A 17111-nucleotide genomic window follows, 5' to 3' on the forward strand; every position below is an offset into this window, starting at 1 on the left:
GTAAAACAACTATAATCTCATCCTCACCATGCCTTACAACACCCAGCTCAGGGGAGCCCCGTATGGTCAGGGAGCCTAGCCCCACGTTGATTAGCCCCGAATCCTCTGACACTGACTCGGGTCAGGAAGAGGATCAAGCAGCATCTAAAGCCTCAAAATATAGATTATCTCTCGAGGAAGTAGATGAGCTAATGGGGGCTATCTATGATACGCTGGAAATTGAGGAGGAAGAAACTCAGTTATCCAGACATGATCAAATGTATGAGGCTCTGGGGAAAAAGAAAGCAAGGGTTTTTCCTATACATAAGGTGCTTTCTGACCTTGTCCTTAAGGAGTGGTCTGAACCAGACAAGAAGGTTTTCTTTCCTAAATCCCTTAAGAGAAGGTTCCCTTTTGATGAGAGCCTAGAGGCGGTCTGGAATAAAAATCCAAAACTAGACGCCCCTCTGTCCAAAATCTCAAAGCAGGCTGATCTGGCCTTTGAGGATATGGGCCACCTGAAAGATCCCATGGACAGGAGAACAGACATTGTCTTAAAGAGGGCCTGGGATGCCTCTATGGCAGGCTTAAAACCAGCTCTAGCCACTTCCTGTGTAGCTAGAAACCTGGAGTTCTGGTTATCGCAACTACAAGAACACTTAAAGGCAGGCACTCCTAGGGGGGAGCTTTTGAAATCCTTCCCTATGCTTTTTAAGGCCACCAGTTTCATCTCTGACGCCTCCACGGACTCCGTTAAATTTACGGCTAAATCTGCAGCACTTTCAGTGGCAGCAAGGAGGTCAGTATGGATGAAAACCTGGGGGGGAGACACGGCGTCTAAAACCCGCCTGTGCAGCGTCCCTTTTACAGGAGACTTAGTCTTCGGGCCTGAATTAGACTCCGCCTTAGAAAGGACGGCGGACAAAAAGAAAACCTTTCCCGCAAAAAAGAAAAATTTTCAAAGAAAAATTTTTCGTCCCTTTAAGGAACCCTCTAAATCAGAGAAGAGTTCAACCCCCAAAAAACATTGGTCGGGACATAAAGGGAAAGGAAAAGGGGGCATACTGTTTAGCCGCCCCAATCAGGATCCCAAACCCCAGTGACGTCAGGGTTCCTGTGGGAGGAAGATTAAGCAAATTTCTTCCTCAATGGGAAGAGACAACCTCGAACGAGTTTGTCTTAAACATAATAAAAAGGGGTCATGCGCTGGAATTTCACAGCAACCCTCCTTCCAAGTTTCTGGTGACAAAGCTTCCAAGTCACTCAGAAAAGGCCAGGGCCTTACCTTTACTAATAGGGGAAATGGTAGATCAAGAAGTATTGACACCAGTCCCTATTCAGGAACAAGGGGACGGTTTTTACTCGCACATCTTTGTGGTAAGAAAACCGTCAGGGAGATTCAGACTAATTATGAACCTCCGTCCACTGAATCGCTCCATCCGTTACAAGAGATTTCGGATGGAGTCCATTTATTCCATAAAGAATCTCCTGCAGAAAGAGACATTTATGGCAACCCTGGACCTAAGGGATGCTTATCTGCACATTCCAATAAGGGAGGAATGCCAGAAATTCCTTCGGATGGCAGTGCAGATAGACACAAAGGTTTACCACTTTCAGTGCAGAGCACTTCCCTTCGGTCTATCATCCTCTCCGAGAATCTTTACCAAGGTTCTCGGAGAGGCTTTAGTTCCTCTGAGGCTTCAATCAGTCTCAATTATCCCCTACCTAGACGATCTGCTCTTAACAGCCCACTCAGAGAGTCGTCTTTCTCAGGACCTAGAATTGACTCAACTCAGTCTGAGTCGATTAGGGTGGATTGTCAGTCAGGAGAAATCCAAGACAACCCCAACACAGGAGATCCTGTATCTGGGGTACTGGATCAAGTCTGTAGATCAGAAAATTATACTGCCGGAAGAAAAGATTTTGAATCTGTGGCAGAGAATATCTTTTCTTCAATGCAGCCCCAAGTGTACGGTGAGGGAAGTAATGTCGGTCTTAGGTCTTATGACGGCAGCCATTCCAGCCGTACAATGGGCCAGGTTCCATCAAAGAGAACTTCAGGGTTTTCTGTTAGAACAATTAAAAGGCAGAGATCTGGAGGAGGAGGTATCGATCCCCTCAAGGGTAAAACGCTCCCTCTGGTGGTGGAAGGACAGGGAGAACCTAAACAAAGGGGTTCATTGGGTCCTTCCTATCACTTCAACACTAACAACGGATGCGAGCAGTTGGGGCTGGGGAGCCCACCTAGGCTCAAGCTGGGTCCAGGACAAGTGGACCCCGGAGGAGAAATGTTTCTCTTCCAATTGGAAAGAACTAACAGCAATCCTGAGAGCTGTTCTAGCTTTCCACCCCGCAATACAGGGTCACCATCTACAAGTCCGTTCAGACAATACGACGGCTGTAGCATACATAAACAAACAAGGAGGAACCAGAAGTCCTCGTTTGATGTTGGTAGCCAGACGCATTCTCCAGTGGGCAGAAGCCAATCTGGAATCCATTTCTGCAGTTCACCTGAAAGGGGAGCTGAACAACAAGGCGGACTTCTTGAGTCGACAGAGGATTTCGAACCAAGAATGGTCCTTACACCCAGAGGCATTCAATCTCATAACAGCTCACTGGGGAGAACCAGAGGTAGACCTTTTTGCGAGCAAGAAAAATGCAAAGGTTCCCAATTTTTTCTCGCTAAACCCAGGAGATCAACCCCTGGCGGTAGATGCCTTGCAAACTCCATGGACTTTCAGTCTGGCTTATGCATTTCCCCCTCTTCATCTCATTCCGAGGGTCCTAGCAAGATTCCTCAAGGAAAAAACCTGTTTGATTCTAGTAGCACCTTTTTGGCCCAGGAGACCGTGGTTCACAACGTTGCTACAATTGACAGACTGTCCGCCTCTAAGGCTTCCCTACAGACAGGACCTCCTGTCGCAGGGACCTCTTTACCATCCGCAGGTCGCCACACTGAAGCTGTCAGCGTGGTTACTGAGGAGGAAATCTTAAGGAGTAAGGGCCTGTCAGACGAGGTAATTGCGACCTTACTACAGAGTCGCAAACCAGTCACGAGAGCTATTTACAAAAAAGTCTGGAAAAAATTCAATAGCTGGCTGAATGGCCGGGACATAAATACGGCTAATATTCTACAGTTTTTACAGGAAGGTGTAAACAAGGGTTTAACCCTAAGTACTATTAAAGTACAGATAGCTGCCTTAAGTGTATACCTAGATGAACGCTTACAGGAAAATCCTTTTGTCGCTAGATTCTGTAAGGCAGTCGCTAGACGCAAGCCAGTCAGAATCACAAAAGTCCCATCCTGGGATTTAGCAGTTGTGCTAAAAGCTTTCTTGGGGTCACCCTTTGAGCCTATCTCAGAGGCCTCCCTAAGGCTTATTACCTTTAAGACAGTTCTCCTGGTGGCAATCACTTCAGCCCGTAGGGTCAGTGAAATCCAAGCACTTTCCATCAGGGAACCATTCCTACAGATCCTAGAAGACAGAGTCATTCTAAAGACAGACCCTGGGTTCTTACCAAAGGTAGCATCTAGCTTCCATAGGTCCCAAGATATTGTCCTCCCTTCATTTTGTCAAAATGCAGCAAATGAGAAAGAGGAACGTTTTCATTTATTGGATGTGAGGAGGTGTATTCTAGAATATCTTAAAATAACAAATCCATTCAGAATCTCAGACTCCCTTTTTGTCCTTTTTTCCGGACAGCGTAGGGGACAGAAAGCTTCAAAAGTAACCATAGCTAGATGGATTAGGCTAGCTATAGCAGAGGGGTATAAGGCCTTGAATAGAGATCCTCCTGAGGGTGTTAAAGCTCACTCAACAAGAGCGTTGTCTGCATCCTGGGCAGAAAGAGCTGGTGCCACCCCGGAGCAGGTATGTAAAGCAGCCACATGGTCAAGCTTTTCCACCTTTACAAGGCATTACCGACTGGACTTAATGTCTAGTCAGGATCAGGCCTTTGGGAGGAAAGTCCTCCAGGCCGTGGTCCCCCCCTAATCTGGTAAGTACTTGGGGATCCTCTCAAGGGCTGTCCTGGAAGAACACTTGGGAAAACTGGAGTTAGTACTTACCGGTAACTCCTTTTCCGGTGGTCTTCCAGGACAGCACGATCCCACCCTTTATTTGATTGTAGTGATGTACTAATGTTATTACCTGTTATGGTTTATATGTTTTTCAGTTCCATCCTTCGGTTCTTGGTGAATGACTGACCAGGGACCTGAGGGACCGCCTTTTGAACTGTGGCAATGTGTTTCCTGTGTCGATGGGAGGAGCTCCATCTCTCAAGGGCTGTCCTGGAAGACCACCGGAAAAGGAGTTACCGGTAAGTACTAACTCCAGTTTTCACGTTGTCATTATGGGGTATTATTTGTAGAATTTTGGGGAAAATAATGAATTTAATCAATTTTGGAAACATAACAAAATGTGGACAAAGTAGAGGGATGTGAATACTATATGGATGCACTGTATTTTCAAAAATTCTAAAATATGTGCCCATTGACAAATCAGATATACTGTATGTAAACTGCAGTAGAGCTTCCATATGATATGACCACTGAAATTGTATGAACCACATGCTGAGCCTTACTGAGTACCAATCCTATCTTTGTGTATATTGCCTACCAGGGTTGATGGTAATATGTTTACTTTACTTTAGATGGGAACTGCATCCATATGGTGGACAATGGCATTGTACAGAAACTCATAGATCTCCTAGATGGGCATGTGGAAGGTGGCAATGTAACAGTACAGCATGCAGCTCTAAGCGCTCTAAGGAACTTGGCCATTCCTGGTAAGTTTACATATTCCATTTAAAAGTGAACATTAGAAGAAACTTCAATATATGTTAAAATGGGAATTGGAACTGAATACCCAAAATATCACTCCATGTGGACGAACTTAAGATATTGTACCAAATCCTTGGCAAGAAGGGAGACCGCTGTTAAAATTTTCACCAGATGGTATTATACACCCGCTCATCTAAATATAATATTTCCAGATGTCTCTCCCAACTGCTTCAGATGATGTGACACTCCCGGTACCTTCTTACACATATTTTGGAGTTTTGATAAACTATCCTTCATTTGGAAGTAAGTAAATACCCTTATAAACAAATTAGCAGGTAGGGAACTTACACTCACACACCTCAACTGCTTACTATTCCAAAACATTCCAGACTCACAAACACATCTTAACCACTTCCCACCCGGCCAATGCACATATACGGCCGGGTGGGAGCCGCCTACTCCTGATATGACGTTCAGGAACGTCATTCAGGAGTAGCGGGATCGCGCGCGCCCGCGCAGCGGCGCGATCCCGATGCGCCCGTGTCACCCGGACACGGCGCATCTCAGATCGGCAGGAGGGCTCTGTGATTGGCCCTCCTGATCACATGACGGCCGTGTCCAATCACGGCCGTCATGTGATGTAAACAAACAGCCGGTTGCTAGGCAATCGGCTCCTCCTCTCCTCACACAGAAGTCATCGCTGAGGAGAGGAGAGCAGATCGCTGCAGCCGGCTGCTGATCAGTGAGTATGAGCTGCTTTTTACAGCTTTTTACTCACTGATCACCAGTCTAGTGTACACAGTAAACACACCACACAGTAAACACATCACACAGTATAAACACAATGTCCCCACACATGTCCCCAAAACATACATGTCCCCAAATAATAAAAACACATGTCCCTAATAATAAAAACATGTCCCCCACATATGTCCCACTAAAATCACATGTCCCAATGATTATCTGCACACATATGTACGTGATCACCTGCACACATATGTACATGATCATTTGCGTACATATGTCCGTGATCACACAAACCAATTATTATACACTTAACGGATTTTTTTTTACCAAAAACATGTAGCAGAATACATTTTGGCTTAAATTTATGCCAAAATTTGATTTTATTGGATTTTTATTGAAGTAGAAAAAAGAAAATATTGTTTTTTTTTTCCAAATTTCCGCTTTTTTGCGCTTATATCGCAAAAAATAAAAAACGGAGTCGTGAATAAATACCACCAAAATAAAGCTCTATTTGTGCGAACAAAATGATAAAAATTTCATTTGGGTACAGTGTAGCATGACCGCGCAATTGTCACTGAAAGCGCTAGAGCGCTGAAAGCTGAAAATTGGGCTGGGAAGGAAGGGGGCGAAAGTGCCCTGTATTGAAGTGGTTAAACAGCTTCTCCCAACAAAATGTGTAGTAACACTCTGGACAATAGCTCTTCACTGGAAGGAAGCTTGCGTCCCAATCCCACAAATCATGTCAAGAATCTAAGAAATAAGACGTAGAAAGCATCTGTTATTCAATAAACAACACTAAGAATCTCTTTAACATAAAATGGAACCCATGATTTATCTACAAGGCTAGTTTAAATACATAGATTACATACAGATTTAATTCCACAATACCCCAACTTCTACTCCTATTATTCGTTTTTTTATTTTTCACATATTTTATTTATTTTTATAAATTTTTCTTCCCCGCTCATTTTATCTTTTATGGTTTATGTTCATTTACTTCTAAATGTTTTCTTAGTTGTTGTTATATAAAAAAAAACATATTTATTAAAGATTGTTTTAAACCAACACTAAGCCTTGATAAAGCATGCATGAAGACTTTAATGTATGTTATATTTATAACCCATGTAAAAAAAATTCACCCCTTTCAATCATTCATATATGTATATCATGTATAAATGCTATCTCTTCATGTGATTTATGTTTAATGACAATACTTTTTCAATAGAACGTTTTTGTAATCAAAAAAGTGAGTGTTAGAGAGTTATATCATGTTTAAGAATTCTAGTAAGGCAACAGATGTGAGCATTGCTTTTAGTAATCACACTGAGGGATGTGAAGAGACCAGTAGTTCCCACTTCTAAGCTTCAATCCTTTTTTGTCAATTGGTAATCCAATCTAATAGGAGAACTTTATCACACGTTCTTCATTGGTCAGCACACCTAGATCCAGTCACGAGAGGATATTGAAATGTCCCACCTCTTATCCTCCTCAGTAAGGATGAACTACAGGGTGTTCGCAAGTCCACGTACCTGCACCTGCCAGGAAGCTGGCACTCCACAGCGCCAATCGCAGGCAGTGAGACGTTTTCCGATCTGTGCAGGAAAATGTTGGGAAATGTCTCGCTGCCTGTGATTAGTGCTACGGAGTGTCAGCTTCCCGGCGGGCGCGGGCACGTGGACTTGCGAACACGTCTGAGCTCATCCTTACTCTTCAGCGAGGTATCTGTTTCTGGCAACCTTACAGTCCTTTAGTTGCGTTTTTGATGCATTTTAGGAGATTTTTATTTTTATTAATAGTCTATTGGATGAAACAACGCATTTTGGCCCTTTCAAAAACATTTTTAGTCTCTGATCAATAAAAAACTCAAGGTGTCTCAGAAAAAAGATGCAGTTCTCATTCATTATGTGGTCCCGTTGATCAATGAATCCTTTCCATTGCTATCATTATGATGGATACTCATTCCAGGGCTATGTATTGCAGTGTAGGAACCGGCAGCACAGGGCATTACGGCCGCTATGTGCATTTGGGGCTGGAAGAGTGTCCAAGATACTTGGTGTTCACCATTTCATTTTTTGGTAAAAGGTAAACTTATCCTTTAATTAGTATCCTGCTAATGGCACGGGCAATGTCTTGCAGGCACACAGCAAACACATTTCATCTCTCATAAAAGGGGCCCATAAGAATAGAAAGTGGTCAGTTCTGCTGTTGTGGGCTGGCTACCCCCAAAATATGTGTGACAATAGGGTTGATTTACTAAAACTGGAGAATTCAAAATCTGGTGCAGGTATGCATGGTAGCCAGTCAGCTTCTAACTTCAGCTTGTTAAGTTACCATTTGATAATAAAACCTAGAAGCTGATTGGTTTCTATGCAGAGCTGCGGCAGATTTTGCACAATCCAGTTTTAGTATATCAAACCCATTGTACCTCTTAAAGAGGAAGTAGACCCTGATTTTTTACTTCCTCTTTTGCTCCCTGCAAAGCCTACAGTGGTGTGAAAAAGTGTTTGCCCCCTTCCTCATTTCCTGTTCCTTTGCTAGTTTGTCACACTTAAGTGTTTCGGAACATCAAACCAATTTAAACAATAGTCAAGGACAACACAAGTAAACACAAAATGCAATTTGTAAATGAGGGCGTTTATTATTAAAGGTGAAAAAAAATCCAAACCATCATGGCCCTGTGTGAAAAAGTGATTGCCCCCCTTGTTAAAACATACTATAACTGTGGTTGTCCACACCTGAGTTCAATTTCTCTAGCCACACCCAGGCCTGATTATTGCCACACCTGTTCACAATCAAGGCATCACTTAAATAGGAGCTGCTTGACACAGTAAGGTCCACCAGAAGATCCTTAAAAGCTACACATCATGCCGAGACCCAAAGAAATTCAGGAACAATTGAGAAAGAAAGTAATTGAGATCTATCAGTCTGGAAAGGGTTATAAAGCCATTTCCAAAGCTTTGGGAATCCAGCGAACCACAGTGAGAGCCATTATTCACAAATGGCGAAGACATGGAACAGTGGTGAACCTTCCCAGGACTGGCCGGCCGCCCAAAATTACCCCAAGAGCGCAGCGACGACTCATCCAAGAGGTCACAAAAGACCCCACAACAACGTCCAAGGAACTGCAGGCCTCACTTGCCTCAGTTAAGGTCAGCGTTCATGCCTCCACCATCAGGAAAAGACTGGGCAAAAATGGCCTGCATGGCAGAGTTCCAAGGAGAAACCCACTGCTGAGCAAAAAGAACATCAAAGCTCGTCTCAATTTCTCCACAACACATCTTGATGATCCCCAAGACTTTTGGGACAACATTCTGTGGACCGATGAGACAAAAGTGGAACTCTTTGGAAGGTGTGTGTCCAAGTATATCTGGCGTAGAAGGAACACTGCATTTCATAAAAAGAACATTATACCAACAGTAAAATATGGTGGTGGTAGTGTGATGGTCTGGGGCTGTTTTGCTGCTTCAGGACCTGGAAGACTTGCCGTGATAAAAGGAACTATGAATTCTGCTGTCTACAAAGAGATCCTGAAGAAGAATGTCTGACCATCTGTTCGTGTACTCAAGCTGAAACGAACTTGGGTTCTGCAGCAGGACAATGATCCTAAACACACCAGCAAGTCCACCACCGAATGGCTGAAGAAAAACAAAATGAAGACTTTGGAGTGGCCTAGCCAAAGTCCTGACCTGAATCCTATTGAGATGTTGTGGTATGACCTTAAAAAGGCCGTTCATGCTCGAAAACCCTCTAATGTAACTGAATTAGGACAATTCTGCAAAGATGAGTGGGCCAAAATTCCTCCAGGACGCTGTAAAAGCCTCATTGCACATTATCGCAAACGCTTGGTTGCAGTTGTTGCTGCTAAGGGTGGCCCAACCAGTTATTAGGTTTAGGGGGCAATCACTTTTTCACACAGGGCCATGATGGTTTGGATTTTTTTTCACCTTTAATAATAAACACCTTCATTTACAAATTGCATTTTGTGTTTACTTGTGTTGTCCTTGACTATTGTTTAAATTGGTTTGATGTTCCGAAACACTTAAGTGTGACAAACATGCAAAGGAACAGGAAATGAGGAAGGGGGCAAACACTTTTTCACACCACTGTACATATTAAAAGTATAATGGGCTAGTATGTGATTATGTGACACTTACCTGCAAAGGAATCCATCGCTGCCCCCTGTGCAGGCTGCGTCCATCTTCGCCCCTCTTCCTTCCGGGGGCTGCGGACTCCGGCTCTGTGACTGGCCGGAGCCACGTGACGTCACTCCTGCACATTCACGCGGGAGCTGTCAGTAACGGCACATGCTGGGGGAAGAAATGGCACGGAGGTACGTTTCTTCACAGCGCATGCGCCGACTACCTTGTGGGCACACTGCAAGTGAAATATCTCCTAAACGGAGCACGTTTAGGAGATATTTCCACTACCTATAGGTAAGCCTTATTCTAAGCATATCTATAGATAAAAGTCACTGGGGAGGGTTTACAATAACTTTAACACCAACTTATACTAACTTTTGAATTTATCCCTTGTGAAGTATTGGCAACCCAGTGTAGCCGGGAGGGGTAAGATCTTCCAACCTATCCAGTTACCAATAGCTAAAAGAAGGCTGTGTTAATATTAATCTTGGATTAAACAATGTCATCTCTCATGGTTCCTCAAGAGGTCCTCTGCTGAAAAGTAAAATGTGTCCTGATAAAGTCCTGAGAAATGTTAAGACTTTCACATTTCTGTTCTTACTAATGTTTACCTGTCTCCGTGACCTTAGAGAAATACTTACTGACCAGGGAAGGAAAAGTGAAGTCATAGCATTATGTAGGCAGTTCTGCTCTGCACCCAGAAGTATCAAAGCACTTTGTGTGTGAGTGTTGTATTCTAAAACTTGGCGGGAGGTGGGACGCGTAAAGAAGAAAAGTGGTTCTGCTACTAAACGTAAATTAGCCTTGTATTGTGATTCATAATTGCAGCAGTTCTTTCTCTTAAAAAGAACAAACTAGTGCTGATTCAGTGACGTTTTTCTACCTGCATGTAGACAGACACATTCACAAAAGGCTTTCTTTTATGTTAAAGAAAAAATACCCTCGCGCCACAGTAATTATAGAAAAAAGGAAAGTATACAAGATTATTAAAGAAAAAAGAAATAAGGTTGCAGCAAAACACCGACAGGGGTTCAAACCCTCCCCTGAGTGAGTAAAAACCAAAATGTATAAAGTGATGTTGCGCTCCCTAATTATCTATATTAATAAATGTGTAAAGTGCACAATATACAAAACAAATAAAAGATAAAAATTCCTACAAATGCTTTAACATCCAAAGGTGCATTAGGTAAAGTGCATTTAAGTGCCAAAGTGAATAAATAATATATTAATCGCAAAGTGCACAGATTGCAGTGACAGCAGGATCTACAGCGTGACTAAAAACACTCAATAATAAAATGTCCAAAATGGTGCAACAAAGACAAAGATGGAAATAAAAAAATATATAAAAAATATATAAAAAAATATATAAAAAATATTATATATATAAAAAAATATTATATAAAATATATTCCACAGTTCATATTAAATCATGCACTAAAAAGAGTCCACTCTGTGTGCAAGTAACAGATAATCCCGTGAGTGAAACGTTATTCCATAGGTGGTAGCGTGCAAGGTGTCCACACACTGGTAGCAATGGCTACCTTACCTTACTGCTGTAAGGTAACAGCATATATCCTTTTGAGCAGGTGATGAATGTAAACAACAGTAGGTGCCCCCCTCTCTAGGTCCTCAGTCACAGGCAGCATATAAATCCATAGGAGAAGAAAAATTGCCAATAGTGAAGTATGTAATGCAATCCGAACTTTATTTTTTAAAAAGGACACAGTCCAGGGTACTCACATTTTAGCATAAACCATAAATGCATAGAAAAACTTTACACGAAGCAACAGCAACAAACGAACGGGCAGATAGTGTGTACTACGACCGTCACTTCCGGTATCCTCCTAGTCCAATCCTACGCGTATCGTCACTTGGACATGTGACTTCATCAGGGATTCCCTGATGAAGTCACATGTCCAAGTGACGATACGCGTAGGATTGGACTAGGAGGATACCGGAAGTGACGGTCGTAGTACACACTATCTGCCCGTTCGTTTGTTGCTGTTGCTTCGTGTAAAGTTTTTCTATGCATTTATGGTTTATGCTAAAATGTGAGTACCCTGGACTGTGTCCTTTTTAAAAAATAAAGTTCGGATTGCATTACATACTTCACTATTGGCAATTTTTCTTCTCCTATGGATTTATATGCTGCCTGTGACTGAGGACCTAGAGAGGGGGGCACCTACTGTTGTTTACATTCATCACCTGCTCAAAAGGATATATGCTGTTACCTTACAGCAGTAAGGTAAGGTAGCCATTGCTACCAGTGTGTGGACACCTTGCACACTACCACCTATGGAATAACGTTTCACTCACGGGATTATCTGTTACTTGCACACAGAGTGGACTCTTTTTAGTGCATGATTTAATATGAACTGTGGAATATATTTTATATAATATTTTTTTATATATATAATATTTTTTATATATTTTTTTATATATTTTTTATATATTTTTTTATTTCCATCTTTGTCTTTGTTGCACCATTTTGGACATTTTATTATTGAGTGTTTTTAGTCACGCTGTAGATCCTGCTGTCACTGCAATCTGTGCACTTTGCGATTAATATATTATTTATTCACTTTGGCACTTAAATGCACTTTACCTAATGCACCTTTGGATGTTAAAGCATTTGTAGGAATTTTTATCTTTTATTTGTTTTGTATATTGTGCACTTTACACATTTATTAATATAGATAATTAGGGAGCGCAACATCACTTTATACATTTTGCTTTCTTTTATGTTGTTTTTTTTTTTCCCCTTCACAGTTGTCAATAAAGCAAAAATGCTGTCAGCTGGAGTAGCAGAGGAAGTGCTGAAGTTTCTGAAGTCTGAAATGCCTCCAGTCCAGTTTAAATTATTGGGAACACTGCGGATGTTAATAGATGCTCAAGGTAAAAGGATGATGTGCAGGGAAGAAAATAACTTTTATTAGATTCTGTCTCAGCTGCTGAGGTATTAAAGACTTTCAAAGATGTTCAATGTTATGCCTGTTTTTTTTTGTTTTAAAGTCTGCTTAAAGTTCACTTTTAAAGAAAATAAAAATAAATAAATGCACGTTTTTGCATTTTATTTTTATTTTTTCCTACAGAGCATTGTACCTGCAATCAGCAGACTGTGGGTTCAAAGTCAGGCTCTTCCAGACAATGCCTACAGCTTTCTGCCCATGCCTCTATATGAGCTTTCTGTTTGAAAGCTGTAGGAAATGTCAATGAACTACAAGAGCGCTCACCAGCACTCTCAAAGTTCCTTGAGAACTGCAAGCAGTCTGCCACGGTGGAATATGGGAGATGTAATTCATTCATTCACAGATTCCTGTGAATAAATAACGTGGCTGTGTGGGCAGAGCCCCGTTTTTCTTTAAATTAAAAGGTGGGGAGAGGATCCCACACCCACTGTCACAGGGAGGGGTATCAAGAGGTGCGGGGACTGGTGCATAGTAATGTGTTATATATTACACCCTAAATACGGTTGTATCGTGTAACATGTTACTAAAGGTGAACTTGCCATTTAAATTGCACCCATCAGTTCTATGAAGATCTTGGTGTCAATGTGAATAAAGTTCTGAGACTTTGAGGTATTATTGTAATCCTATTTATTCTGAAATGTTCAGAAACAGCCGGGGAGGTCTAATACTGGGTATGCTGTCCTATGGTAAATCTAACCCTTGTGAACAAGTCTAAGCTGGCTTCCTAATGGGCAGTGCCTGCCCCTGTCTGTGATGGGCCAAGCAGGAAGTCATTAGAAGGAAGTACAGAGATTGAGAAAAGCAGCTTGGGCTTGGCTAGGATATGCTTGAAACACCATATTAAACAATCTAATCATGGGGACAGATATATATATTTTTTTTGTTAATACATGCTATGTTTTGTTTCCTGCTTATTATTGGAACACTATTGTTGTGCTTTATTACTGCTACGGTTATTGTTCCACCACTCTACAATCTTTAGGTGGCTTGTCCTGTAATTTATTTTGTCACAGAATTTATTCAGCCAGGTAGGTGAATGTACAGTCTAACGCACTTCCCCAGAAAGAAGAATCTACAAATATATTTGGTTAATATGGTCACGGAAAGTATAATACAGTAAGGCCCCTTTTACACCTTCTGTCCCATCAGGTCCGCCTGTCGGTTTTTCAGGCGCACCTGATCTGACACTACATTTACCTCTATGGTACGACAGATGTCAGTGGTGACATGTACACTGACATCAGCTGCTATTCATTTCGGCTCACCAAATCCAGACAGAGACCCTATTTTTCATCTGACTATCCTCTATGGGAGATCGGATGAAAACGGATCCGCCTGTTTGTTTTCATCCGATCTCCCATAGAGGACAGCGGGGCTCTGACAGGTCCATCTCAGCACAGTGAGTGGAGATGGACCTGTCATCCGCTTGCTCAGCGGGGATTAACGGATCAATCCCCTGCTGAGCAAAGCGGAGTCTGTCAAAACGGACAGCCCCGTGTAAAAGGGGCCTTAGGATGTAAAAAATATTTGTACTACTGCATAAGGTTGTTTTTGTTTTTTTTTGTGAAATCCACATTATAATCTGCATAAAAAGATCAACTGGGTACCTTGTATAAAATGTACCTTCATCTTCCTGTAGCTGAGGCCGCTGAACAGTTGGGGAAGAACGTTGAACTAGTTGAGCGCCTCGTAGAATGGTGTGAAGCCAAGGACCATGCTGGAGTTATGGGCGAGTCCAACAGGTTGCTTTCAGCTCTCATACGACACAGCAAATCAAAGGTCTGTTTCCTGTCATATCTTATATATAGTAGAATTAATAATCTTGCCCATTTTGTGTATACACTATTGTAACACTGTGTGCACCAATTGTACATACAGCTTCATTAGATTAGCCACTTCAATACCAGACACTTTCACCTCCTTCCTGCCCAAGCCAGCTTTAAGCGAGGTGACACTTTGAATGAGAATTTGCGCGGTCATGCAACACTGTACACACATGAAATATTTTTTTTCGGATTTCAAACAAAGAGAGCTTGCTTTTGGTGGTATTTAGTAACCACTGTTTTTTTTTTTAAAGTTTTGCTAAATGGAAAAAAAAGATTTAACATTTTGAAAAAAAATGTGTTTTCTTTTGTTCTCTTTCTTAATAAATTTAGGCCAAAATTTATACTCTTACATTTTTTTGAAAATAACCCAACTCCGTGTATATTGATTAGTCTGTAGGAAAGTTATAGAGTCCACAAACTATGGTGTGTGTATATATATATATATATATATATATATATATATATATATATCTCTCTGAAAAGCGATCAGTCCTGATGTACTAACAGCCTAGCTCATTTCTTGAGGCCTGAAAATGCCAGGACAGTATAAATATCCCCCAAATTACCCCTTTTTCAAAAGTAGAAAGTCAAAGGTATTTAGTAAGAGGCATGGTGGGGTTTTTGGTGGGCCTGAGTACTGTGATATGACACAGGGGTTGATGTCATTACATCCCCTAAGCTCTGACATAGTGTGGGTAGGAGAATGTCATTGCGCAGGAGCACTGGAGAGGTGAGGATAAAGTGATTGGAGGAAGTGGGAATGCCATGCCCTGAATGGGCAAGTCAGCAGTGTCTTTAAGCAAAAAAAAATAAAAAATGTATTTATTTTCAAATAAACCTACCATTGTATCTAATGAACTGCTTTTCTGCAGTCAGTCATGTGAACAACCCAGCATTACAGGAAAAGGTGTCAGTCTTCCTGTTATGTGCAATCATTTCTTAGTGAGAGTTTCCTTTTCCATGTATTAAGTCCTAACAACTTCCATACTTCCGTTCTAATCTTCCTGGAGCTGCCACTGTTCACTGTGGTGGTCTGTTACAGGGACACACTGAGCATGTAGAATAAGAATTGTATATTTGTAACAAGCACAAATGCTGAATTTTATTAATAGTAATTTTTATTTAAAAACCTTTTTAAAATATACTACTTAGGATATTTAAAAAAAAAATTTCCCTGAAATGCTAAAAAAATGAATATGATAACAGAGTATGCGGGGAAAATTTTTTTTATTTGAGAGACTTGTATGCATTTTTAGTATTACAGTAGTTGACAGCATAGTTATTTTATGCTATGGTATGAAATATTTCCAAAGGACCTTCATCAATTCAGCTACTTTTTGCAACTTAACCACCTGGCATCCACGCTATGGCCGAATGACGGCCACAGTGCGGATATGAATTCCCGGGAGGCCGTCATATGACGGCCTCCCCTGTGCACGCTCCCTGCGCGCGCTGTGAGCACTGAGTCAATGAGTCTCGTGTGATCACCGATCTGAGTAAGGGGCCAGTCCCGGCCCCTTACCATGTGATCAGCTGAAAGCTGAAAATTGGTCTGGATAGGAGGGGGGTTTAAGTGCCCAGTAAGCAAGTGGTTAACCACTTTCAGACCGGACCAATTTGCTGGTCAAAGACCAGACCACTTTTTGCGATTCGGCACTGCGTCGCTTTAACTGACAATTGCGCGGTCGTGCGACATGGCTCCCAAACAAAATTGACGTCCTTTTTCTCCCACAAATAGAGCTTTCTTTTGGTGGTATTTGATCACCCCTGCGGTTTTTATTTTTTGCGCTATAAACAAAAATAGAGCGACAATTTTGAAAAAAACGCATAATTTTTAACTTTTTGTTATAATAAATATCCCCCAAAAATATATAAAAAAACATTTTTTCCCCTCAGTTTAGGCCGATACGTATTCTTCTACATATTTTTGGTAAAAAAAATCGCAATAAGCGATTATTGATTGGTTTGCGCAAAAGTTATAGCGTTTACAAAATTTTTTTTTTTTTTTTACTAGTAATGGCGGCGATCAGCGATTTTTATTGTGACTACAACATTGTGGGGGACCCATCGGACATTTTTGACACATTTTTGGGACCATTGTCATTTATACAGTAATCACTGCTATATAAATGCAGTGATTCCTGTGTAAATGACACTGGCAGTGAAGGGGTTAACCAGTGGGTGGCAGTATAGGGGTTAAGTGTTCCTAGGGGTGTGTTACTAACTGTGGGGGGGTTGGGCTTTCATTTAGTGAACACTGATCTCTGCTCCAATCACATGGAGCAGAGATCAACTCACGGGGGTCCCGACCAGCGCGCTCCCGATGCCAGGGCGGCAAATTTAAAGGGACGTACATGTACGCCCATTTGCCTGCCCGTGCCATTCTGTCGACGTACATCGTTGTGCGCTGGTCGGCAAGTGGTTAAAGAGTATGTACATTCTGCTGTTTTTTTTTTTTTTTCATTTTTTTTTTTTTTCTTACCTGCAAAGTAAAAGCATAATGTGTATGTCAAACTTACCTGCAAACGAGGCCCTCGATGTCCCCACTGGAGGCCACATCCGTCAAACAACGCAATAAGCGTATATTGATTGGTTTGCGCAAAAGTTATAGTGTCTGCAAACTATGGGAAAGATTTATGGCATTTTTATTGTTTTTTTTTTTTACTAG

At 41.6% G+C, this 17111-nt stretch overlaps 1 protein-coding gene across 2 annotated transcripts in view; it reads left to right on the forward strand.

Annotated features, from left to right (window-relative positions):
• The window catches only part of RAP1GDS1 (Rap1 GTPase-GDP dissociation stimulator 1), a 202071-nt gene that overhangs the window by 165786 nt on the left and 19174 nt on the right, over window positions 1-17111 (forward strand). For both annotated transcript variants that reach the window (XM_077476583.1, XM_077476584.1), the window contains 3 exons: window positions 4633-4767; window positions 12418-12543; window positions 14257-14396. In XM_077476583.1, coding sequence (XP_077332709.1) covers window positions 4633-4767; window positions 12418-12543; window positions 14257-14396 — 401 coding nt within the window. The remainder of the gene's footprint in view (window positions 1-4632; window positions 4768-12417; window positions 12544-14256; window positions 14397-17111) is intronic.

Source organism: Lithobates pipiens, unplaced genomic scaffold, assembly GCF_037356315.1.
Source record: "Lithobates pipiens isolate NorthernLeopardFrog02 unplaced genomic scaffold, aLitPip1_a1.2 Scaffold_13, whole genome shotgun sequence".
NCBI lineage: Eukaryota > Metazoa > Chordata > Amphibia > Anura > Ranidae > Lithobates > Lithobates pipiens.